The sequence below is a fragment of the Crocodylus porosus genome, unplaced genomic scaffold, assembly GCF_001723895.1.
Source record: "Crocodylus porosus isolate Cpor-Errol unplaced genomic scaffold, CroPor_comp1, whole genome shotgun sequence".
NCBI lineage: Eukaryota > Metazoa > Chordata > Crocodylia > Crocodylidae > Crocodylus > Crocodylus porosus.
This window is the reverse complement of record NW_017728912.1, coordinates 31,553,114-31,579,271: the sequence shown is the minus strand read 5'-3', so window position 1 is coordinate 31,579,271 and position 26,158 is coordinate 31,553,114. Positions and strand designations below refer to the sequence as shown.

At 41.7% G+C, this 26,158-nt stretch overlaps 2 protein-coding genes across 2 annotated transcripts in view; one reads left to right on the top strand and one right to left on the bottom strand.

The window, feature by feature from the left end:
- The first annotated feature begins 439 nt into the window (after nt 1-439).
- POLR2B (RNA polymerase II subunit B) lies at nt 440-25,194 on the top strand. Its single transcript, XM_019534228.1, has 25 exons — nt 440-556; nt 2,088-2,160; nt 2,662-2,812; nt 7,533-7,645; nt 8,236-8,455; nt 9,852-10,010; nt 11,223-11,387; nt 12,572-12,768; nt 13,461-13,580; nt 14,566-14,752; nt 15,097-15,240; nt 16,353-16,492; nt 16,577-16,688; nt 17,035-17,189; nt 17,491-17,689; nt 17,866-18,034; nt 18,490-18,586; nt 20,878-20,972; nt 21,311-21,561; nt 21,651-21,740; nt 21,995-22,102; nt 22,650-22,763; nt 22,876-23,036; nt 23,531-23,726; nt 24,911-25,194. The coding sequence occupies exons 1-25, from the start codon at nt 538-540 to the stop codon at nt 24,998-25,000; spliced, it is 3,525 nt and encodes a 1,174-aa protein (XP_019389773.1). The 5' UTR covers nt 440-537; the 3' UTR covers nt 25,001-25,194.
- The window catches only part of IGFBP7 (insulin like growth factor binding protein 7), a gene marked incomplete at its 5' end in the record, with an annotated part of 38,830 nt that continues 37,862 nt past the window's right edge, over nt 25,191-26,158 (bottom strand). The window contains one exon of the mRNA XM_019534229.1: nt 25,191-25,382. Within this exon, the coding sequence (XP_019389774.1) occupies nt 25,363-25,382 (20 nt within the window). The remainder of the gene's footprint in view (nt 25,383-26,158) is intronic.

Below are 26,158 nucleotides of genomic sequence, written 5' to 3'. Positions count from 1 at the left end.
GTGTCCCCCGCCTGGCAGGGGCACAGCGCACGGGGCTGCGGCCAGAGATGCAGGGAGCTACACACGCCGGAGGGAGCTCGCAGAGTCGCAGCGGAGCCCCCGCCAACAGACGTAACTAGTGCGGCAGCAGACGGAGCAAGAGGAGCCCCAAGGGACTGAAGCTTGTCTGCCCGCAGGGCTCCGAGTGGCGCAGCCCAAATTTACACCCCCCTCCCTCATAGAGAATGGTATGCGCTAACCAGCACGGAAAGTGAGCACAGCGCATGCGCGCATAGCAAAGCCTCTCCCTCCCCTCTCTTTCTTTCTTTGGTGGAAGCTGGTGGGTGGAGCTCAGAGGCTCGGTTTCTTGCGCAGCCATAGTACCGACCCGGAAGTGACGCAAGGACGTAACGTAACCCGCGAAACAGTGACCGAGGACTCGGCGCAGCCGTAGTGCGCCCGGCGCATTCGCTGCTCTGCTGTTTCTGGAGCTGGTGGCGTGCCGCTGCTTTCTTTCCCGGTCTTGTTCTGAGCTGTCCGCTCGCCTCAATCGCCGCCATGTACGACGCAGACGAGGGTGAGTGCGCAGCGCCGCGGGCCGGGGGAACACCAGGGCCCACTCCTGCCTTAGCTGGGGGAGGCCTGTTCCATTCCGGGGCGGGGAAGAGAACGTGGGTTCGCTTTGCGCCCCTCCCCTCCGCCCATCGTGCGCCCGCAAACCTGTGCAGGACGCGGCGACTTTGGGGGGGAGGTTCGACCTCCTGCACCTTCAAGGCTGTCAAAGGGCAGCCTCCCAAGCAGGAGTAGAGCAGAGCTGTACCTGCTTAGCTTCAGGGAGCTGACACATGTAGTGTGCCAGATGCAGTAGGGGCTCCCCACTATCCAAAGCCACCCGGGGGTGGGGGGTGCTCCTGCAAGTCGGGGCCACACAGGACCGGCGTAGTGTTTTTTCCTTGGTCAAGAACCAGTGGCAGCAAGGAGCCGGTGTTTTCTGAGGGGCTGTGGCATCAGAAGAAAGGCCAAAAGGTGGAGAGTTGGTGATGTTGAGTGGGTTGCCAGGGCTTGCAGAGTTTTTTTTGGAAGTGAGCCCCTGAAGTGGCATCCTAGCTGTCGGAAGCAGGGAGCCTCCATCCCCTTCCCTCAGTCTTTGTATTGAGTTCAGACCAACTTATTTACTGGTATTTGCCTTTACTGGTATTCACTGTACCCAGAGCTGCACAACTTTGAAGTGCTGTTAAGAATATTCCAGGGGTGTAGGTTGTATTCAGAGGATATTGAGAGTAATGAGAACTGTTGCTTAACTGTAAGAAGCAAAGTAAATTAAAACTTAATGTTTTAATGCCAGCATGCCTCATGGGGCTAGGGAGGCAGCAGCTGCTTGCAGCCTTCTGGCTGCAGCTGGCTCCGGCTCTGGGTAGCTGCTGCCAGCTGGGAGCCTGGGCTGCTCCCAACATGCATGCTGCAAGCCCTGCTGGGAGCAGCCCAGGCTTCGTGGCTATCAGCAGCTACCCAGAGCTGTGGCCACCTGCAGCTGGGAGGCTACAAACAGCTACTGCCTCCCTGGCCCCGGCCCCAGTGCTAGTGTTAGTACCTGCTACTGTCCCAGAACCTGGGGCTGGGAGACAGCTGCGGCCAGGGCCAGGCCGGGAGGTCAGCAGTTGTTTGTAGCCTCTTGGCCCCAGCCCCAGCTGCCCCCCAGACCTGGCCCTGGGCTCCAGGGAGGCAGCACATACCAGCAGTGCTCCCTGCTGTGCTGCCCTCCAGCTTTGAAACCCAGCAGGGCACAACGGGAGGTGCAGAAAGCTGCCTGCTCCCAGCTCCCCACTGCCCTGCCACCCTTCCTGTGTGTGTATGGGAGCAGTGTGGGCAGCAGTGCAGGGTTGTGCCCCTCACTGCTGCCCCTGCCTTTTCCTCTTTTCTGTTAAGGACCCATGGACAAATAAAGATTTCTGTATTCTATTTGAAATACAGTGCAATGTAGCCTTGCTTGTTGTACTAAGCTCATTGGAAAGCTGTATGTAAATAAGTTATTTTTCTGCTAATGGATATCCAGTGCATGGTTACATGATAGTTCTTAGTCTGAGTTCAGGGTTTTGCTTTCTTGTCAGATATGCAATATGATGAAGACGATGATGAAATCACTCCTGACTTGTGGCAAGAAGCATGCTGGATTGTTATTAGGTAACTCTCTGAAACATAATAAGGCATTTTGGTAGTAGTTATATACCTTCTGATGTGATGCATTGAATCTGGAATTGGATGGAAATTCCAAAACTGTGTCTAGAATCATAAATGCTGTCACTTTAAAAATATAAGACCAGATGAAAAGTGGTACACAGCTGCTTTACCTGTAAATTCCCAAAGATTAGTTGTTTTGCAAGCCTTTGTGTCTGGTTAATGGGGAAAGTAGTTGTGGGAACTCAGTGCATTTTTTTTCCTTAGGATACACTTAGTTTACGCATTAGATCCTATCCTGTGTCATGGCAATTCCTTTTGGAAGGGCCATATTTGAATATTCTGTTAGGAGAAGAAAACGAACCAATTCATTTCATATTTCAGTGATTGGTTTTGAAGACCGTACATATTCTCTGGATTTTTAAACATGGCTTGCAAAGTATCATTTTATTTTAAAAAATAATAAGTCTTGTTCAGTAACTGAATGTACATTGTTTTTTCCCTAAGCTCCTACTTTGATGAGAAGGGCTTGGTCCGACAGCAGCTGGATTCTTTTGATGAGTTCATCCAGATGTCTGTACAGAGAATTGTTGAAGATGCACCGCCTATTGATCTGCAAGCTGAAGCGCAGCATGCTACAGGAGAAGTGGAAGAGCCGGTAAGAGGAAACCTTGTAGAGTCAAATCACTTTTCAGGTGTACTGACTAAAATGGTATTTACCTCAATAAGCTGATATTACTTTTGTTTCACAAGAATGGAACTACCAGTTCTGTTTAATCTTTTAACTGTGTATTTCTGCAGTGCATAAAGTCTCCTGCCACTTGGAAAGTTACTGTGTCCCACTACTTTTTTTTTTCTTCAATCACAAGACCAAGAATACAGTTAAATGACTGTAGCAGCAGGATCTCCGTTACTGCAAGGTCATACAATTGCAAGGAAATGCGTTATTGACAGAGGACAATCGGAATGAGCAAGTAGTCGAACGCAAGGTTGAAAGGCTGGTCCAGAATCTCGATATTCTGTTGGTTAGGAACCTTCTAATTAACAGCCTACACTTATTCATGGATAATTCATACCTGTGTGTTCCTGTGCCAACATTATCCTTTAGTTTAGTATTTTTAGATGAAGGCTGAATGGGAATCGGACTGTTATTTTGCTAAATCAAGCAAGCCAATCAAACTTTCTTTTTCCTCTTAGGTGAGGTGCATCTCAATTTCCCCTGTGAGTAGAGAGCCTATGAGGAACAGAAACAAGATCTAATTAGTAAAGAAGGTTTTCTCTTAAAGGTTAAGTGCTATAGGGATAAATTACAAATTGCCAAAGTCAGTTTGAGTTAGGTGTTGCAAAGGATGTTAAAACAGATATCAAGAGGTTTTGTATGTGTACATGTGGATCCCACTCGTGGTAGCTAAAAGCTCATTTAAGTAAAGACTTTAGAACTGGCAAATCAAGCTAAGTGTTTGACCTAGAAAGCTGACACTAGAGGCTAGTTAGTGATGTTTAAATTGAGCCACTGTTAACTGCCTTAAATATTTCACCTATTGGAAATCTGCCATAGAATGCTGCCAAAGCACTTTCTGATGTAGCAGAGTAAGCTGTAATATGTAGAGGGGCAGTCCTAGTTTTAAGCCTGTGGAACTAAATAGCCTTTGGGTTTTCTACCAAAGGCAAGTGGCTGGGCTCCTCTGCATGTACATTTTGCCCTGTGTACTGTTACAGAAAAGTTATAGAATCAGAAAATTAGGGTTGGAAAGGACCTCAGGAGATCATCTGGTCCAACCCCCTGCAAGTTCTAGTGATGCCCAAGGAGTGCAGTTTTGTTTCTCAGGAAAAAATACCCACAGTTAGGTGGGTATATTCATATGTAAATACAATACCACTTTAAAAATGGAATTAGGGCGTGGTATCGGAAAAGAAAGGGGGATTATACCTAGTCAGTATTGCTCGCCACATCTCACCAGATTCCTCACAGTGATCCTTTGTGTTGGTTTGTTATGCTTGACTTGCATAACCAATTTCCGTGTGTCAGTGAATCCACTGCCAGGAAGTACATCAGCCTTCACTTCCTGGCATCTGAAAGTCATTACCGAGTTTCAAAATGCTCCACTTAGACCAGGGGTAGGCAACCCCAGGCATGTGTGTGGCATGTGAAGCCATTTTGGTTGGCATGCACACCTCTGGGCAAATGGTGGGGGAGCCATGAGAGGCCAGATCCTTGTTGTGGCAGCGCAGCCTCAATCCCATCCCTGCTGTCAGCCCCAAGGCACACATGCATCCACCACCAGCACCAAGCTGGGCTAGGGCTCTGTGGACCCCCATGCAGCTGCTTGCAGCCTCCTTCCAACTGCTTGCAGCAGATGGTGGCTCTGTGGCAGGTGGCAAGGGCCTCCCCAGAATTGGGGTTGGCTTTGGCAGGCAGCCAGGAGGCTGCAGGCAGCTGCACCAGGGTCTGTGGAGCCAGATGCAGCTAGTTGCAGGTGGCAGGTGTATGCATGCCTCGGGATGTGCGACAGGGAAGATCAGCTGGGGCCGCACTGCCACAATAAGGATTAGGTCCTTCATGGTTCCCCTGCTGTCTGCTCCGGCATGCCAACATCTTGCAAGTCCAGGTTGTGGGTGTTTTTGGCACTCTGCTCAAAAACGTTGCCACCCCCTGAATTAGTCCTTTCTGCTGCCCCTAGTGTAATTCAAAAAATGTGTGTCTGGCAACGGGGCCACATGGACGCTTGTACGAAACAACTTTTTCTTCAGTAACTCATTCTTTGGGATGTCTTGTACATGAAAATCCTCTAAAGCTTGGAGTCCTTGTTTTCTGCATTCTAATCCAGAAAGAAGCTGAGTGGTGATCATTAGCCCAATCTTTGTGTCTGAAGAGTGATGCTCTTGAGGGTATGCAGTACATGTCGCATCTAACAATTTTTTGTGGCTAGTTGTATGTTCACCATGAGTGAGGTCTGTACACGGAACATCTTGAAGAATTAGTTGACTAATCAAAGCTAAATTAATCCAAGCAACCATTGCCTAACTTAATGTGGAGGTTGATGATATTGTCCTTGAATGACTGGAGCTTAATTTGAGAAACATGACTCTCAGTTGAGGGGAAAGGAATGTATTGCTTCAGGATCTTATTTCTATGAAGTTTAAAATAAAACTGAGTAGAATGATTTTCAAAAAAATTTTAATTGCTGAAAGACTCGTATTTTCTCATAATTTCATTCAGAGTAACAGGTGAAGACTTCTGTGGAAAGCAAAGCTTTTAAATACGATTGGGATGTATGTTATACAGATACCTTTTTCCAAAAGGAAAATTGTATCAATTAGTAAGAATTGGAATATATAAATCTTCTTCATTCATAAATTTGCTACTGCTCAGCTATAGAAAATCGATGTGAACAAGATACACATTTAAAAGAATCATTACATTCTGTTGTTTAATAGATTTTTGCATTTAACAGACTTAGAAACTGTTAAATCATTTCTGAAACAAGGTCACAATGTGAAAACTGAACAGCTTATGATTTTAAATACAGTACTTAACATATTTTTGGAATGGTGTCTTTTCTGCCTTGTCTGTATTCCCAGGTCAGTTGAATACACATCTGACTTTGGCATGGGCAAACAAATAAGGAGAGTTGTTACTTTAGGCATGAAGAACAGCTTACACCTTTTTGAAAGCTGTATTTTGTCATCTCTTTCCCCCTCCCCAGTTTATCTTGCCAAGGAACTTTGCTATATCTTAGTACTAAATAGGTAGGATAGTTCATATGAGGGATTTATACGGGGAGGAAATTGGAAGAGGATGCTGCTGCATAGAGGAAACCCCTTGGAGTTTTGTCACTCTGACCACGCTCCTAATGTGTCGCTGTCCTTGCCTGCAAGATGTTAAGGTGTTTCAAATTTTTGTCCAAACTTGATAGTATGTAGTGTCCTCAGATGCTGAAGCGGTAAGCCTTAGAAGAAGAATACAAGTATGATTAGAATGTTACTGGCTTTGTGGTGTTGAGGACTCCCAGGAATCTTGCTTTTGATTTGGAATTTTTTGCAGCTGGTCAAGCAGTGGTAGAATTCACGATACTGTGTGCCTCAGCTCAGATTTTTAAACTTTGTTTCCTTTCTGGCCCAATAAACATTGATACTCTTTAGGAAATGATTTTGTTTCCACAAATTTAATTATGTGACTTCTTCATTATACAGTACCAGGCAGTAAAATATATCATTTAGCAAATGTATACCAATCCATAAGCAGAATCTAGAGATGCAGATGACCTCCTTAGGTAGGGATATAAATATTGATTAAAAAAAATCTTTTTAACCTCCTTCAATGATATAGCTTAAATGGTTAACCAACAGCATACCTAGTCCTGGCTGTGGAGTGCAGAGCCCTGGGTCAGTGCCTGCTCTGTGCCACCCCACCTTGCCATGGGACTGCAGCCATCTGTCCAGAGTAGCGCAGGAACACGGCTGCTGCTGGGACCCACTCCCCAGGGCCTTTGACAGGGAGGGGAGGAGGCGGAGGTAATCCCTGCCAGACAACACAGCCTATGTGAAGCCACAGGCAGCAGCAGCAAGCCAGGATCTATCCCAGCATGCAGGGAGGGAGGGAGCAGACTAGCTTTGGGTACTAGTTTCCCTCCCCTCTGCCTGTCCTGCCACCTTCCTGTTCCTGAGGCACCAGGTACCACTTCCCTTCTCTGCCAGACTGCACCCTGCACTAAACATTAACCAGTAATGCATTAGTGGTATAAATATACTTTTTGTTTAAATGTTTAACCTTTTGCATCCCTACTTTTAGGCCAAGCCTGCTTTTCTCCCATTAGTGTTCTCAACCCAAACTAGTGTAGGATTGTTTCCCACACTGTTTTTCCTGTGATTTGTCAGTTTATCATTCATAAATATCTCTGCCCCCATCAGTTCTGACACTAATGCATGTTTAAATGTATTAAATTGTCAGAAAACATCTCTTTTGCTTCCTCATTTTTCCCTTTTGTTATCCTATTAGTTTGAGTAAATAACCTCTTATGCCAGATCCTTTTACTATTTTAACTCTTCAGTTTATTTGTTGGTGGTTATGTCTTTTTACCTGGATTTCCCTTCCTCCCAATAACTGAATCATGGTTAAGGCAAACTATGTTGAATCTTTCCCTATAAATAAACCTGTCCAGAGTTCCCCGTTAATCCCAGCTATGAGTGTGCCCTACATCTTTGTGTTACTGAGGCTAAGGAGCTGTTAAAACTGTAACTTTGTGTATCATGATTTAGAAGCACTAGTTCTTCCGAGTGTGAAGTGCTTCCATATTGTATGTGTATTAAATGAACTCTTGAGCTCCTGCACTTGTAATGTGGCTTACCATACTGATTCAGATTGTTTTATTTTTCAGCCCCGATATCTTCTGAAGTTTGAACAGATTTACCTCTCCAAACCTACGCACTGGGAAAGAGATGGTGCACCTTCACCCATGATGCCCAATGAAGCCAGACTGAGAAACCTTACGTAAGAGAAAATGACTTGCCAGATGATAGATATTGTGTCTGTCTCTTATTGATTTTTTTTTTTTTGAATTTTAAGCATATTCTGTAAATCTAGGAATTGCTGTCTTACCTAAAATCTAGCTCAAGATATTTTTAAATACAAAAGATGTTTCAAATTCATGAGAGTACATAACACTAACAGTGAGTATTTGGAATAACTTTTTATCAATTCCTTGTTTAATCCTTTTTAGAGCAGTGATTCTCAACTGAGCTGACAGAGCACTTGGGTGCTGTGGTGTGCTGTGCAGTATTACAACTGATGGTTATGCAGACATCTAGACAATTCATGGGATAATACCAGGAATTTCAAATAGCATTTCATAGCATCAAATATAACCTGACCTGTTGTGGCCTTCCTGAGTTTGTTGCAACAGAAAAATTGCTAGATTATTTTTCTGCAGTCAGAAACCTGAGTGAAATTTTTTTTTGAAATGGTGTGCTGCTAAATTCAGAAAAGTTATGGAGGGGTGCCTTGAGTATAGAGTAGTTGAGAACCACTGTTCTAGATTATGTAATCTTGGTGTGGAAACACTAACATTTTCTTTTTAATAGGTATTCTGCCCCCTTGTATGTGGACATAACTAAAACAGTTATTAAAGAAGGAGAGGACCAGTTACAGACACAGCATCAGAAAACATTTATTGGAAAAATTCCCATTATGTTGCGTTCAACATACTGCTTATTGAATGGCTTGACTGATCGTGATCTTTGTGAGTTGAATGAATGTCCTCTTGACCCTGGTGGCTACTTCATTATTAATGGATCAGAAAAGGTAAAGAATAATATTTTGCATGAAAAGTTTGAGTGGGGAAAAAAATAAATTGGTATTGTATACTGAAGGGGCTTCTGCTCTAGGCATAAACATTTTTCTCTCAGTGTACTCCAGCAGTAGTGTAGAGGTTTTATTCTCCTGTAAAAATCCCTGAACTCTTATTTACTTCTGTAGACCCTCATGAAGTCCTGCTGATCCACCATTTTTGTCTGCTACAAGACCCGTTCCTCTCTGCCATCAGTTTTTGAAACTCTTTTACCTGGAATACTACTGAATATCTTGGCCATGCACACACAAGCAGGGGTGTGTGCTTACAGCAGCAAAAATTTTGTGCTGCTACTTTTTGTTGCAGTGCATAACCATAGTGAGGCACCCTGTGCCTCAGCCAGTCAGGGAGTGGCACATAGAGATGGGAGAGCAGGCAACCCAGAGCTGCGTCCTCTCTTGTCCCTATATGCTGTGAAGCCCCTGTGGTGTGGCACCTTGTGCTCCAGCTAGCTGCTTCCTGGCTGGCTGGGGTGTAGTGTGTCTCTGCATGCCTCAGCACGGGCTCTGCTGCAGAGCCCCCACACTGAGACATGTGGAGCCACCATGTTGAGGCACCCTGTACCCCAATTAGCCACAGAACAGCTGGTTGGGGCATAGTGTGCCTCAAGATGGGGGAGGAGCCAGCCTAGGGCTGCCTGGTCTCCTGTCTTGAGGCACAGTGCAACCCAGCCAGCTGACGAGCAGAGTGCTGTAGCACAGGGGCTCTGCAGCAGGCAGAGATGGGCTGCCTGCCTCCCTGTTTCTGCATTTGTTCTAGCGCATGCCATTTGGCATGCTTTGCACCACTTTTCTTCCATAGTTTCTTTTATTATTTTTTTTTTGTTTGTTTTGCTACCAGGAAATCCTGGCGTGCAAATTTTGCCCCAGCACTGCAAATTAGCAGCACCTTGCACAATTAACATGCAACATGTGCAGCTTGCGGCACTACAAACTGCATGTGCCTGCACAACTGGATCCGGGCCTTGTGCTTTTTTCTCTTTTTTTTTTTCCACCCCCTTTTTGATGGAGGTGAGTCTGCTTCAGAAGGTGGCCAGCTAACTTCCTTGTTGTTTAGTTTTATGCATTTGCTTTAGTGATGGAAAAAGTTATTTGCTCCAGCTCTGAAGAACCAACTTACAGGAGGATCTGTTCCTTTCTGTCTCATCCATCAGTTATTGTCAGTTTTGTTTTCTCTGCACCTGTGCAGATCCCCTGAAGACCCCATACAGCTGTTGTCGTGGATATAATTTTGGTTTGCAGAACTTTTCCTTCTTGTGTGATGACAAAAATAATCTAATTTCACTGTTAGGGCTGGTAATTAAGCATAATTTTTCTTTGGTTACTTACTAGCATTTTGTTTTCCATATAGGTTCTGATTGCTCAAGAGAAAATGGCTACAAACACAGTGTATGTGTTTGCAAAAAAAGACTCAAAATATGCTTACACGGGAGAGTGTAGATCCTGTCTAGAGAATTCTTCTCGACCAACAAGTACAATATGGGTTAGCATGCTGGCCAGAGGTGGGCAGGTATGCATAACCAACAGTTTAATAACTTTTTTTGTTGCTTGGGCTTATATTTTTTCACAGTTTTTAGGAGTTATTTTTACTGTGTAATAGCTCGTGCTGTTTACATTTGGGTTTTGCAAAAATTGTGTTGGATGTAACATATTGACACCCACCAACCCTTATCTGACAACAAGTTACTAAAAGTTCAAATGAATGGGTTTTGCATTAGGAATAGTTGGAAAAATACTGAATTCAGTTGCCAGATAGATGAAAGAAGGGTATGGTGAGGTGGAAGGGGAATTATTTCAGGTTAGTCTGAAACAGGAATCTGTGGAGAATCTAGTGACACTTTGCTTGTACACAGACAAATTTACATTTTGGGTTTTGGAAGCTTTCTTTAAAAAAAGATAATGACTAGATCCCTAAGGGGACTTGGGTGCCATATGCAGAACTGAGATGATGCCCCAGTACCTGTAGCTTAGTTAATGGAATGCCTACCTGAGATGAGAGACCTAATTAAGGACAGGAAGATGCCATAATCAGCATGCTGCAGAGTGTCTCTTGCCCACAAACAAATACCGAAGTATGTTACAAATTGGGCAAGGAGAGAGAAGGATGATCAAGGGAGTTGAGTTACCTATCTAATAAAAAGCAAAATGAAGGTTGAGGTGGGAAAACATGATTGTTTTTTGTAAATGCATACTGGGTCAGCATAAGGGAGAACAGCTACTAAGGCAAAAGAAAAATGTTTGCCTGGGTGCAAGTATGTGTAAACAGGCCACAATTCAGTTTACGCTGGAAATTAGAAGGTTTTTTTTATCAGAGAAATGAAATTCTGCAACTTCTTTTCAATAGTAGGAGGCAAAAAAAGGAAGCTGGATTTTTAAGTGGAGCTGTGATAAGCAGCTTGACTTGAACCTAGGAGGTTCTTCCAGTCCTGTATTCCTTTTAATACTCCAGCTTGGTGGTTAGGGCACTCACTGTTCCTAGGAAGTGGGAGAGACCTCAGTTCAAACCTGCGTTCTAGATCAGGTGGAGAAAGGATACGAGCCTGGAATTTCCTCCCCTCAAATGAGTTCCCTAACCAGTGTTCAATGGGCATAAGGGAAGGCATTCTCAGCATCATTTTAAGATTAGCATGAATAAGTGAATCATTTGAAATGACAGAAAAAGTTTTAAGATTTTCATGATAAATGTATTCAAGGTTGATCTGTTTTTTTTTCTACCATTTAGGGTGCTAAGAAGAGTGCTATAGGTCAGCGCATTGTTGCAACATTACCCTATATCAAGCAGGAAGTGCCCATTATCATTGTCTTCCGTGCATTAGGTTTTGTATCTGACAGAGACATTTTAGAGCACATCATTTATGATTTTGAAGATCCTGAGATGATGGAAATGGTAATGTACATTACATAATGAAATAGATGTGGGATCACTTAACATTAAAGTATGTTTGTTTGAAGTGTGAGTCCTTTTACTGTGGTAACAATGTCTTGTTCACACCTGGACTTTTACTGTTTGGACCTTACTTGTTTTTTCTTTTATTATATTGGGTAAAATCAGTTATCTGCCAAAAACAATTCTGGTGCTTATGTAAGCGAACAAAGCACTTGTTGGAGACTAGAAGAGACCTGGCTTATCTTCACTTAGTCTGAAATCAGTGGCTAAACTCCTGCTTTAAGGTGAAACAGCTACAAACTCCATGTGTATTTTGAAGTATGGAGTAGTCTAGGTATCTTTGTGACAGGTGAAAATCTATATGTGCCTCTTTCAGTTATGAAGACGACTGAAAAGCTATACTTAAATTCAGTAATGAAAACATTGCTTTTAAAGTTCCGTCATTGATTGTGCTAGAAGTATCATAAGAGAGGCTAATGTTTATAGTGACTCTTGTCAGGGTAGCTAATGGGCTGGATCTGGCTTGTGAAGTTGCTTTATCTGGCCTGCCAAGCTATTGGCAGGCCAGAAACTTTTGGGGGCATGGCTGTTGGTGGGTATGGCCTGCTTCAGAATCCAGAGCCCTGGGGGCCTAGTAGATATGGGCATAGGTGGCAGGGAGCACGCACAAGCTGTGTAAAGCAGCCCTGAGTTGCCCTGTGTGTGCCTGGCCTACCACTGTTCATATGCTCCTGCCATGACAAGTGACCAACTGACTTGAAGATGCCTGTTGTACTTCCCCCAGGGTGGTGCAGTGTCCAGCCCATGAGGAATCCTGTAGTCTGGATCTGGCCTGGGGCCACAGTTTCTCACCCCTCACTTAAGCCAGTACAGCTTTGTTACATTAAAACATCTTCCCTTTACCAGTGGAATTTAACATTTTTTTTCTTGTGACCAAAATTATTCTGTGGACATAGCAATGTATTGAGGTCTTACTCTTGAATATATGAATAACTTGCTGTCCCCGCTCCCCAAAGAAAGGTGTCATAATGCTATAGTTAAAACTGAAAAATATTTAGAAGTTGTATTTGAGCTTGCTTCAGAGCTAAAAATCTCTGAATAGAATTCACAAACTGTGCTTATGTAATTGACACTTTGAACCATCAATGGATGCTTCATGGTTTTACTGATTTGTGTGCTTTTAGGTCAAACCTTCCTTGGACGAAGCATTTGTCATCCAGGAACAGAATGTTGCATTAAATTTCATTGGCTCAAGAGGTGCAAAGCCCGGTGTTACCAAAGAGAAAAGAATTAAGTATGCAAAAGAAGTCTTACAGAAAGAAATGCTTCCACATGTTGGCGTCAGTGACTTCTGTGAAACAAAAAAGGCCTATTTTCTGGGGTATGTCAGTTTGTCTTAAACGTTCTGTCACCCAACTGAAAGGAACATGGGCAACTCAGATTGGTTCAAAGTTTAGTTTACATATTTATGAAATACAAGAACTGGTTGACAGATTCTTCTGTACGTTTGCAGTTCCAAACTTGTGGCAGTAGATCCTTACAAGTGTCCTTTGGTTCAACTACACATTTCAAGCTAATAAGCGAGTAAAACATAAATGACACAAGTAGTGAAAATCTGCTTCTGGTATTAGTGATAAAAGAGGTAGATGCTTCACTTTTTTTGGATTGACAGTGTACTACTTATGCAGAGGATTACCAAAAGACCATGTAGTATATTTGAATATCTTAAAACTATTTGGGTGCTGCCATCTTGTTCCCTGCATATTGGTGTGGAAGAGGAGTCCCTAACCCAAGAGACTTTATTCTGTGCTCATGTGCAGCTATGTTCAGTTTATTTGGGCCAGTATACTGGTTGTCTAGGTCAAGGTGCAGAGGTTTTTTTAATTCTAATTTTAGCTGTAATTATCTAAACTAGCATGGATTTTTAGGGCTTGTGTTTATTAAATTTAGAACTGTAGTAGGTCATTTGGTCTGGAATTGAAAATTATAGCATATGGTCTTTTTTGTGTTTGATAAAACAGCTGTTCTTGGTGATGAATGTCTGCCTAATTAAAACATCTTTATTTTTATTAGGTACATGGTTCATAGATTATTACTGGCAGCTCTGGGCAGAAGAGAACTTGATGACAGAGATCATTATGGCAACAAAAGACTGGATCTTGCTGGGCCTTTGTTAGCTTTTTTGTTCAGAGGGTAAACCAAACAAATTCCTTCTTTGTATTTAAGAGTATCCTAATACTGAAAAAGCATTTTTGTGGGGGTTTTTAATCTCATATAATAATTATTGGAAGCATAAAAATTGCCCAGACTAGAGCAAACCATTGGTTTGTCAAGGCAGATGCGAACAATTGACTGAGGCAAGGTAACAGATTCCTCAGAAGGTGCAAGAAGTTTCTTTGGAGGGACACTTACGGAGTAAACCTTGCATATGAAAGATCTCAGCAGAAGGCACATCTTGATTGCCATATGCCCTGAAACATGAGGGTTGAGATTTCTATTTATGTTGTCTACAGTAACCAGACAGCATCTGTTATCCATATAAAAAACTTGAATCCTTTTTAAGAATCTGGCTAAGCAGGATTTGCCTTATTTTCCTGTATTCTATTTTGAGGCATTCTTTAGAATATTTTTCTAAGCTAACTTTTTTATAATACTGTATTTAGTTGAATGCAAGATGACTTTGAATTTAAGAAGACCCCTCAGTAATGAGATTCTGTACATGGAAAACATAAATTTGTTAAATTTGTCCATGTATAGAATCTAATTTTTGGAAGTCATCTTAGATTTGTTCCCCTTGCTGCTGCAGTGAGGCAGGTGGTGGGAAGCGGGGAGGGAAGTGGGCAGGCAATGGGATATAGGTGGCTTAATCCCCTACTCCTTGCCCCCTGGTGCCTGTGTCCTGACACTCCCTCCCCCCTGCATGGTACCTGCATGCCCCCAGTATTTCCCCTCACAACCTGTAGCTATGGGACCAGGGGGTGTGCAGAGGCTGCAGGTCAGAGCTGGAGTCTAACCCACAGCAGCTACTTGGCTCCCCCAGCTTGTACTCAAATCCAAGAGGAGGCTCCCCATGTTGAATGGGGGGGAAAAAACTTTATTTTGGATTTGAGTAAATATGCTATTGAACTGCTGTAGTATTGGTTGCTACAATTACATTTTCTGGTTGTTTCTTTAACAGAATGTTTAAGAACTTACTGAAAGAGGTGCGGATATATGCACAAAAATTTATTGACAGAGGAAAAGATTTCAACTTGGAACTGGCAATTAAAACCAGGATCATTTCAGATGGTCTGAAGTATTCATTAGCAACTGGAAATTGGGGTGATCAAAAGAAAGCTCACCAGGCCCGAGCAGGAGTATCTCAGGTAATGTAGTTAGGCAGGTGTTGTCTAGGCTGGGGTAACTCCTCCTATACTATAGGGTTTGTGCTGGTATGAAAATGTAAAAACTTAGATTTCTAAGCAATAATACCAGCAAAAGTGTAAACCCTGACCTGAAATGAGTATGATGAGCTGAAAGACTTGCCCTCTGTCTTTCATTTTTTCTTTGAAAGGCATAAAGATAAAGATGGCTGTCAGTTTAAATAGTAGTCAACCCATTGTTTCAGTAGCCATTCAGTAATGGATAAGGCAGAGTAATTAGAGATGAGTTTGGAAATGAAGAATACTGCTTGGGTGTCTGATTTTTAACAACTCACTATTGTATGCAGGTGTTAAATCGCCTGACCTTTGCATCCACACTTTCCCACTTGCGACGCTTGAATTCTCCTATTGGTAGAGACGGTAAATTAGCAAAGCCCAGGCAACTACACAACACGCTGTGGGGAATGGTGTGCCCTGCTGAGACACCAGAGGTAACGTCATTCAAACTAATATAAAGTATATTTGCTTTCATTTGTGTATGTCATTTAATAGCTAGTTTTCTTGTGATAGATCACTTGAGTTATTTTTAATGTTTTTTTAAGATTTCATATATTATGGATAATCTGTAGTGACATCATAAGAATTTGTAATAAAGTAGTTGCAAGTAGAGGTGCACCGATATATCAGTTCATATTGTATTGGCACCGATGAAAGGAAAATTGACATTATTGTGGCCAATAATATCACTGATGTATGCCGCATGCATGTGCGCAGCTGCAGCATGTGCATGACCAGGAATGTAGCGCGGCAGCTTGGAGAGCAGTGTCCGGCCAGTAAGTTTGTGGGAGGAAGGGGCTTGGTCGGGGGGCAGATCAAGGCCCCCCACAGTGAAGGAGGGAGTGGGACAGGGGCAGGTGCTGCTTGGCTGGGGCAGGGGTGTAGGATGGAGCCTTGGGCAGCTTGTCCAGGGGGTGTGAGGGGCCTAGAGGGGAGGAGAAGTTCTGGCTGCTGCATGCACCACTGGGGGAGGCATAGGGAGCATGTGCCCCCTGGATTTGTGTGTGGGGCAAGGGTGGGTTGGGGCTTGGGACTGCTCTGGCCTCTTCCTGGCAGGAGGGCTGGGCTGGGGCTGTGTTTGGGGTGGGTGGCAGCAGCAGTGGGAGGGGAGCTACAGTGAATTTTGGGGTGGATGTAGCCAGCCCACCCTTGCCCCATGCACAGATCCAGGGGGGCACACAGCCCCCAGGGGTGCATGTAGTAGTGGGAGCCACCTATGGCTCTGTCCCCTGCCCCATCCCACCCTGGCTGGGCATTGCCTGCCCCAGCCCTGTTCCCTCCCTCGCTGTGGGGGAGGGGGCCTTGATTTCCCCCCCACAAGACTTAACAGCTGGTTGCTGCTTTCCAAGCTGTGTGGCTGCATACGGGCAGTCAAATTGGTATTGGCAGATATGGCTGGTTAATATTGGCCAAAAAAATTTTTATTGGTGCACTCCTAGTTATAAGTCCACTAGAACTTCTTTTTATAAGGTTTTTGGAAACTCCGATCTTTTTTTTTTTTGAAGACATGTTGGCTTGAAAAACAAAAAACATTCTCTTTGTTTAGGGCCATGCAGTAGGACTTGTGAAAAATTTAGCCCTTATGGCTTACATTTCTGTGGGGTCTCAGCCATCCCCAATTCTGGAATTTTTAGAAGAATGGAGTATGGAAAATCTGGAAGAAATCTCTCCAGCAGCCATTGCAGAGTATGTATGAATTTGGGTTTCTAAATTAAACTTTTCATCCAAAAAGAGCTTTTCTAAGTATCCTTCGGCTTTTTTATTTCATAGTGCCACCAAGATATTTGTTAATGGCTGCTGGGTAGGAATACACAAAGATCCAGAACAGCTTATGAATACACTGAGAAAACTGCGTCGTCAGATGGACATCATTGTGTCAGAGGTAAAATTTCCACGTTAATTTTGAAGTTCTGGCTGCAAAAATGGTGCATAATAGGCATGATACCCTTTTTGAAGGTGTCAAATACATGTATCAGAAATTCTTAGTGATTGGGAAGCCAGTTCACATTTTAAGGAGGGATCAGCTTAAAAAAAGTGCCCTTTTTCATGTTGGACCCCTGATACCGTGACCTTAAACTCCATTGCTTGACAAAAGCAGAAAGGCTTCCAGTTTGGAGAACATTTTTGTAAGAAATCCCACTTGCATGTGCTTTTGACTTTTACCTATTGCATGGTTTATTGAAAGGCTCCACTGTGTATACCCATTGTTTTGCATCTTGCTCCCATAGGTCTCCATGATTCGGGATATTAGAGAGCGAGAAATTCGTATCTATACTGATGCCGGCAGAATCTGCCGGCCGCTTTTAATTGTGGAAAAGCAGAAGTTGCTGTTGAAGAAGAGGCATATTGACCAACTGAAAGAACGGGAGTATAACAACTACAGGTAGGAAATCTCCAGAAATACAAGAAGAGAGGTAAGCACCTCTAGTTTTCAAACAAGCTTTGAGAAGTTTGAAAGAAACTAGTTGAAGCTGTAACCTCTTTTGGGTCAAACTGGAGGACTCTGCAGAGTATTCTTTCTGCAGCATGTTGCTTTTTGCAAGGCACTGTGATTTATTATTTAAACCAGAGCCAGTAGTATAACTTCTCAAATAAGTCTTGTTTTTTGATGGTGCCAGTGAAATCTGTATTGCACTGTATTTGGGATTTAAGGTATTGAACATCAGTGTAACTTGATTGTTTAGTTGGCAGGATCTTGTGGCCAGTGGTGTAGTAGAATACATTGATACTCTGGAAGAAGAAACTGTGATGCTGGCAATGACTCCGGATGATTTACAAGAGAAAGGAGTTGCATATTGTTCAACTTACACCCACTGTGAAATTCACCCATCCATGATACTGGGAGTATGTGCATCCATTATTCCTTTTCCAGATCACAACCAGGTTAGTAACACCACTGTTTTGGTTGTCTTGGTTTTGAAATTAAGTAGAATAAATAATAATTGGTGTAATATACTAGAAATAGAAATTAAAGGTACCTATTGCACACGCAGACATGTATGTCCATGAAGAGTTTTTAATGGGTATATTTTTACTACTACTTTTCTTGTCCTTTATAGTCTCCTAGGAACACATACCAGTCTGCTATGGGTAAACAGGCAATGGGAGTTTATATCACAAATTTTCACGTTCGTATGGATACGCTAGCCCATGTACTATATTATCCTCAAAAACCACTTGTGACTACACGTTCTATGGAGTACTTGCGATTTAGAGAGCTGCCAGCAGGTATGTTGTATAATGTTAGGTAGACCTAAAACATAAAATTTACAAGAATAACACTATTTAAAGGCTTCAGTATAACTTCTGGTGATTCATACTGTCTTTAGTTACCATAAACTTGAAGGCAGTACTAATGAGCTAGTAGCATGGATGCTGAAGACCAGGTGTACAGCATCTTGAACAAAATCAAACCAGAAACAATCAGCTCTTGAGAAGGATGTTTTATATTGGTATTTGCTAGATCATCCACAAGGGGTCACTGTTGTATCGATGAAGGCTCTAATTTGCTGTGTACTTAAGTTTGCATCTATTCAATATCAAATCTTGTTTTGTGCATTTGTCATGAAGCTTTTCCTTAATAACTGGGAAAGCATTGTAAATCTGTGGAATGCAACTAATCTTGAGTGAAGAAATTATTCCTGTATGGTCTGCGGGTCCTAATTGTCCTAATGTATTTACAGGTATCAACTCCATTGTGGCTATTGCCTCGTACACTGGATATAATCAAGAAGACTCAGTCATTATGAATCGATCAGCTGTTGATAGAGGGTTTTTCAGGTATAACTTTGAACTGTAGAAAATTTCTCTATTTGATTTTCCTAAATTGAAGACCAGTTTTTGTTTGTTTTTTTTTTTCACCGTTTTTATTCGGCTATGTAACAGATGTGCATATCTTTCCAAAGCCTCTGGACACATGTTTACTGTTAAAGGGCAGAGTTGTACTTTTTGACATACTGCCAAGAAGGGGTGATAGCCTGTTCAAAATGCACAGTAACCCTTTTTTCCCTAAAAAGATTTTTCCAATGTTAAAACTACCACAAGATGCAAAAATAACCTCAGTAAATAAACAGGGATGTTCTTCAATGACATGCTTTCCCAACCAGCCTTTTTCCTACTCTTATTCTCTGGGTATGTCTACACATTCATTAATGTGCTGCAGTTGCTGCTAAATCAATGCGCAGTAACATGCACTGTTGTTCAGTAGCACTGGCACATGGGGTTTTTCAGATGGTAACTGTACAGTAGCTTAATCCTACTGCGCAGTAGCATATTAGCACTGGCTTTGCCCAGCACGCTACTATGCAGTTAGTGTTTCATGTAGATGTACCCACTGTATTTGAATCTTCTTATAAGTGCATTTAAATGCAAGATAATTTGGATTGGACTGCTTTGATTCTAGCCATTGTGACTTCATGATATAATTCAGTTACAGGCCTGTATGGAGGATTGTTTAAACCAAGTTTTCAGACAAGCAACATCAGTTATAGACAAATATAATAATTGATAGGAGTATAAGCTTTCTGTGCTATAACTTGCATCTGCATGCTGCTTCAGTGAAATTGTAGTAGCTTTAATGTTGTTTCATTTAGCATTAAAGTCAGTTATTTAACTCACTTTTGCTAAGGGTACATGCAACTACATCTTGTAACGTACTAACTGATGCACATTCTTGACTGGCTACTCTTCCACGTGGTTAAAAATGACATAACTTTTAGGGATGTAAAAGGTTAAACAATTAACTGTTTAACTCAGGGGTGGGCAATTACTTCAGGTGGAAGGTTGCTTACTGAGTTTGGGCAAGTGATTGAGGGCCACATGACAGGCAGCCAGGGGCAGATAAATATTAATTTTCTAAATTTTTTAGGGGCCCCGCAGGCTGGATAGAATGGCCTGGCAGGCCACATCTGGCCCATGGGTTGCATTTTGACCACCCCTGGTTAAATCCATTTAAGTGCAGTGATAACTGGTTATCAAACTAGTTATTGTTTAGTGCCGGGGTGAGATGCAGTCTGGCAGGGAAGTGGGGGGAAAAGGGAATCCATGTAGTGCCCTAGCAGGAACAGGAATGTGGTAGAGCAGGTAGGAGGCAGGAAGGATCGAGGGGGAAGAGGTGATGAGTGGGTCTAGTACCCATAGACCAGGAGTTGCCAATAATTTTGGGCATAGTGCCAAAAAACCCAACCTGTACTTGGAAGATGTTGGCATGCCAAGAGGCAGATGGTGGGGGAACTGTGATGGGCCTGATCCATGTTGCGGCAGTGCAGCTTAAGCTTCTTCCCTACTGTCAGTCTTGAACCGCACATGGCCAGCAAAATGCCTTTGTGTCGCACTCTGGCACATGCTGGGGCTAGCTGAACCCTTGTCAAATACGAATGACATCTTTGAAGATAAGATTGGGAGCGTACATTTGTTACAGTAGCACTTGTGTGCTTGGTGTCTCTGAAACATATAAATAAAGGCACAGCCCATGCCCTTGCCACTTGCTAGTAAAAGGCAAGGAAAGAGATGCACCTTGACTTGTTATCAAGGTGGTTGTGATCTGTTGCAGTAGTTCTTCAACGTGTGACCTGCAGACCCCTCAGGGTCTGCAGAGTAAGGGGTCTGTGAAAGATGACTGTGATCAATCAGAAGTATGTGAATACCCACACTTACAATTCAGAGGTGTCCATACCTTCATTTAAAATTTTTGAGGCCGGCAAATGATGGGTTGAAAACCACTGATCTATAGGAATAACAGGGGCTTTTTTTTTTTAAAGGTATATAGGGAATGCTGAGGTCCCAGGGGCCAGCACATACTTGTAGGCAGCTTGGCACCACCTGGGAAAAGATTATAGAAGTCATTGTAGGGTTCTGCATTAATCAGTAACCCCTGGAGAGGTGTGGTTTATCAATAGCAAGTTGATGCTTGGGACCAAAGCATTCTTTCTTGCTTTGTGCGTCATTATTGGTAACTTTGGTTATATGGTCTTGTGAGACTTGCGTGTGGTTCTGGTGCTGTTGAGATTACACAACTTGAAAAAGCAGTGCTGGTCTCAGTACTCAAGATTCTTTATAAAACTTTATTTCAGGTCTGTGTTTTATCGGTCATACAAAGAACAAGAGTCCAAGAAAGGCTTTGACCAAGAAGAAGTTTTTGAAAAACCTACACGTGAAACTTGCCAGGGTAAGTCATGCTGACAGATAGAAAAGGCTGTGATTAGTACTCGGACTTCACTAGGTAGAGTTGTTTGTTAACATTATTTGACCCTTTATTGCACCAAAAAGAATAAAATGGATGAAATTTCTCAGCACAGTGTGTGTTTTTTATCAACTGGTATGTTTTGAGTACTTCCAGAGCATCTATATTGAAGTCTACAGTTGATAACATGTTATGAGTTCACAACACTAGAGGCTGGGACAAAATACAAATGTGAAGTCTGCTAGTCTGAGAACACAATACTTACTCTTGTGTGGAACTGTTTTGAAGGGTGGTGCAATCTGAATTTAGTTGTCTTTCTTCAGGTATGAGGCATGCCATCTATGACAAATTAGATGATGATGGTTTGATAGCACCTGGTGTACGTGTGTCAGGAGATGACGTCATCATAGGCAAAACAGTAACTCTGCCAGAGAATGAAGATGAACTGGAAAGCACTAACAGACGTTTCACAAAAAGAGACTGTAGCACTTTCCTACGAACTAGTGAGACTGGTATTGTAGATCAGGTCATGGTTACTCTCAATCAGGAAGGATACAAGTTTTGCAAAATTAGGGTAAGTGCTGGTCTGCATGTCTTCTGGCTAACACTTTTTTTCCTTGTGGGTCTTTTTGTTATTGAATTGCTGTCTTTCATCACCTCTAGGTGCGTTCTGTTAGAATCCCGCAAATTGGTGATAAATTTGCTAGTAGACATGGTCAGAAAGGAACCTGTGGTATCCAGTATAGACAAGAGGTAGTGACTTTTTTTTTCCACTCCTGTACTTGTATTTTTGATTTTTACACTGGGCCCTCCTTGCAAGAGTGAATTGCTTGTGGTTACTTATCCTTAACATAGAGCTTTAAAATTTAGTTTGAATTTTACATCCTTCCAAACACATGCTTCTTCAATCTGTATGCATTTCTTAAATACACATCTTAGATATATTCAGTCTGAACAGCATTTGTTGAAAAACTAGGGGTACTGAGTACCATTCTTTTCTACTTTAGGATATGCCTTTCACGTGTGAGGGTATCACACCTGACATCATCATCAACCCCCATGCCATTCCTTCTCGTATGACAATTGGTCACTTGATTGAATGCCTTCAAGGGAAGGTAAGGAGAATGATTTGCTGCATGAAGTAAAATATGAGGAACCTCAACTAAATTTCCTTTATCTCTTGGAAAAGCTTGTGGTCCTTGTTGTTTGTTAATGCTTCAAAGGATGCTGGTTGAGTTCCCAGTATAAAACCAAAAATATAGTAATGTCTTCAGGGAACACCCCGGTGGCAAATTCAGTGGGTTAAAATAGTGTGCTTTTTCATAGTAGTTCTTTGTGGCTTTTATTTACAGAACCACTTTACAAGTATAACTAACCCTAAGAAGTCCTGTGGATGTTCCTTTACCCATGAAACAAAAATGGGTAGCAGTTAGGTTAATGGGAGTATTTTTAAAAACTGTATCTGCAAACCTTTTTTTGTTTTTATATAAACATATACGTAACTTTAAAGTTAAGTTAGATACTGTTCTGAGCATTGAGTCCTTGTATTTCAACAGTGAAAAGTTTGCCTTTTCAAGTAGTTTTGTGTCCAGTTTGATCACTTTAGGTACACATAACGTGAGCAAAGATCTCTGTAAAGTTTCCTGTTTTTTCCTCCCATAGGTATCAGCAAACAAGGGAGAAATTGGTGATGCTACACCTTTTAATGATGCTGTCAATGTGCAGAAGATTTCCAATTTGTTATCAGATTATGGCTATCATCTGAGAGGAAACGAGGTATAATGCTCAAAATGCCAATTCTGCATCTTTCATTCCTTTTGATAAATTTTGTTCTTAGTATGTATAGTTAAACATATGCTTCAGTAGTTCTGCTTATGCTTGCTTTCAGGTTCTTTATAATGGTTTCACTGGTCGCAAAATCACATCACAAATCTTCATTGGTCCTACTTACTACCAGCGGCTGAAACATATGGTAGATGATAAAATCCATTCTCGTGCCAGAGGGCCAATTCAGATTCTTAACAGACAGCCCATGGAAGGTAGATCACGGTAAGAATATTTATTGGGTTTTGATTTGATTAGCTTCCACAAAGTCACATGTCTGTGTTGCTCAGATGGGAGGAAATTGGCTGTGTCAGCTGTGCACCTATGACTTAATTGGCTTATTGAGTAGCTGTCTGTGTAAATCAGATTTTGGTGTACTTGAGTTTGGACAAGTATGGCATGACTTAAGTCATTTGTAACAGAATATCAATGTGGAGTTATGCTTTGGCTGATGATTGCCTGAGCACTGCTGACATCTGTTTAAGAAGTCTTTTTTTAGCCATGTGGCTGGGGGCCTCAGCAGTTTATAAATGCCTCTTGATATCCCCCCAGTAGTCTTGGAGAGAAGGTGATATATGCCTAACTTTCTGAGTACATTCCCCCCACTAACTGCCTATTACACTGTAGATGTTTATCTACTGAATGGTTGCTGTATTTGTAACTGGAAGCTCTGCTTTTTAACTTCATGGCAAAATGTCGTATCACTTCCCCCCCCACAGTGATGGTGGCCTTCGTTTTGGAGAAATGGAGCGTGATTGTCAGATTGCTCATGGAGCAGCTCAGTTTTTGAGAGAGAGGTTGTTTGAAGCTTCAGATCCATACCAAGTTCATGTTTGCAATCTCTGTGGAATAATGGCAATAGCCAACACCAGGACGCACACCTATGAGTGCAGGGGATGTCGTAATAAAACACAGGTATGTATGGATTTCATCTGCTAAGATTGCTAGCAGTTGAGCAAATGTTTAAAAAAAATACGGTGATTGGTGGGGTAGAAGACAGAGTAACAGTTAAATGTGCAATAAATGCAGGCTTGTTTAAATAATGATGGGGCAGTCCACGAGTTTCAGTTGACTTGGATGCTTCCCTCTGTCCTAGGGAGTTCTGACTGTTTATAAAATCCTTAAATGAAATTTCCAACCAATGTTGCGCTGAGCAGTGGTTGTTGTTTTCATATAACTTACCTAAAAGAGAACTAAATCTCAGCTTCTTGGAGAAAAATAACTGATACAGTAAAACTCAGGAAGAACGTTAATTCTATTGGTTGGCCACTCTGCTATATCCATTCAGAGCAGCCCATTAAGTTTGGGTTATGAGGAAATAACTTACATAAATGTCATATTTAAGGTGCTAATTTCTGGTTGGAGTTACTTACATACTGCTCTTGTAAATCTAAATTAATGTGCTTTGTTATTATTTAGAGCTATTTTCTTAACGGAGTGATGGAACAGATGAGTAAAATTATTGAAGGCCGTTATTTTTGTATATACTGCTGACTTCTGAAGTGCAAGCTATTGCTTTTGTTGCTACTAATGAGTTGCGTGCAGAAAATCTTAACTACATTTTAATGTAGTTGATAAGGCAACATTTGTGTATACTCATATTTTCTTCTTGTTAAATGTTTATGGAGACAATTAAGTTTTATAACACGGTGGTTCTTAAAAAATAATCACAAGCTTTGAATTTTAAATATGAAATCTTGTACTTAAGCATAAATTTTAGACAGTTGTTTACCTTGCCTGTTTTTTCTTGCAGCTGTTAAACAGAGCTTAATTTTCAGCAATATACCAAATTAAACTATCTTAAGAATGTAAGATAGGAGATTTCTTACTCTATAGATTTTAACCTCTTGAAAAATAAATTACAAACACTGTTCCTGTATTAGTCTGAACTCTGTAGACACTTAAAGGAGTGTTTCATTTCTTGCCGTGGAGTTTGAAGAGTTGAGGTTTCAGATTTGTCACTGAAGAGTGGTCAAATTTAACTTTGTATGAAGCACTGGACCAATAATTTGTAAATTGTTCCTGCTACATCATGATTTACCCAGTTAGTTGGTCTTCACTTGACTACTCTATAGTAAACTTATTTATTTTCTTTCCAGATTTCCTTGGTGCGAATGCCATACGCCTGTAAACTCCTCTTCCAAGAGCTAATGTCAATGAGTATTGCACCTCGTATGATGAGTGTTTAGCCTTCAAAAGGTTTTGTTTTAATTGACATGGCATACGTGGAAGCTGTTGTTCTAATGTACTTGACGTTCAGCATCCAAAATGTTTTAAAATGGTGCATGTTTTGTGTGAGAGCCTGGTTTGTATTTCCTAATGCCTTGTTTAATGATGTTGAGCTTTACTTTTTGTAAATAGAAATAAAAAGATTTGTAGTCCATTGTGAATCCTGTTTATTTGTATGTTTGCAAAAAGTGTGAAAGCAAAACAATATTAGAAGGCTGAATGAATGGGGACAGGGAACTGATTATTGGGCTGGAAAAGCCTAGTGACTGCAGCTTTCCAAAATGCTAACGTAAACTGTGCATCAATGATACAGTCCTCTGTGTCACAGCTCTGCACCATCAGCTGCAAAAAGAGAAACAACAGTTATGCTGTGTCATAATTACAAGAGAATAAAGGCACTACTATTGATATTGGACTGATAGACTTAAATGGGGAAGTAACTCATTGTTGAGATTATTAGAATATTTCTCAATGACTTAAGTATTTGGGCATTTAGACTACTTGGGTGTTATTGGTCATGAACTATCAGATACCCTGTCAAAGTCAATAGCCCTTATTTACTTACTTTTCAGTATTTGTAGATGTTGTCAGCTCATAGCTTATTGCTAACGTAATGAAATATTTTTTGCTCCTGTTTTAAGTTCTTTCTACTTACAAGGTAAGGGGTTGCAGTATTTTTGGCATATTATGTGAGGAGAAATTAAAATGCCCAGTGTCTGCTTTGAGGCCATATTATCAAGGCTGTTCCATGCCATAATCTAGCAGTAGCATTCCCCTCAAAAAGTAGTAAATGCTTATCACATCCTTGACCTGCATGAGTGTTTGCAATTCTGTACTTCTTTAAGAGTGAAAAATTGAGCGCACATGCCCTTAGCATGTGTTTTAACATTCACAACAGGGGACACACTGTGGCTAAAAACCAGCCTCTTTAGCCAAAGTATGTAAGTTATGTTACTATTTGACTTGAACCTCTTCAGTACATAATTGACACTGGGACTTGTTTTATTCTCTTGTTCCACTGCTGGGAACTTCTCTTTTTTTTTTTTTTTTTAAACACATCTTCCAGCTGCTCAGGGCCACTTCATTTGGGTGAACTGAGATTCAGAAACTCAATGAAA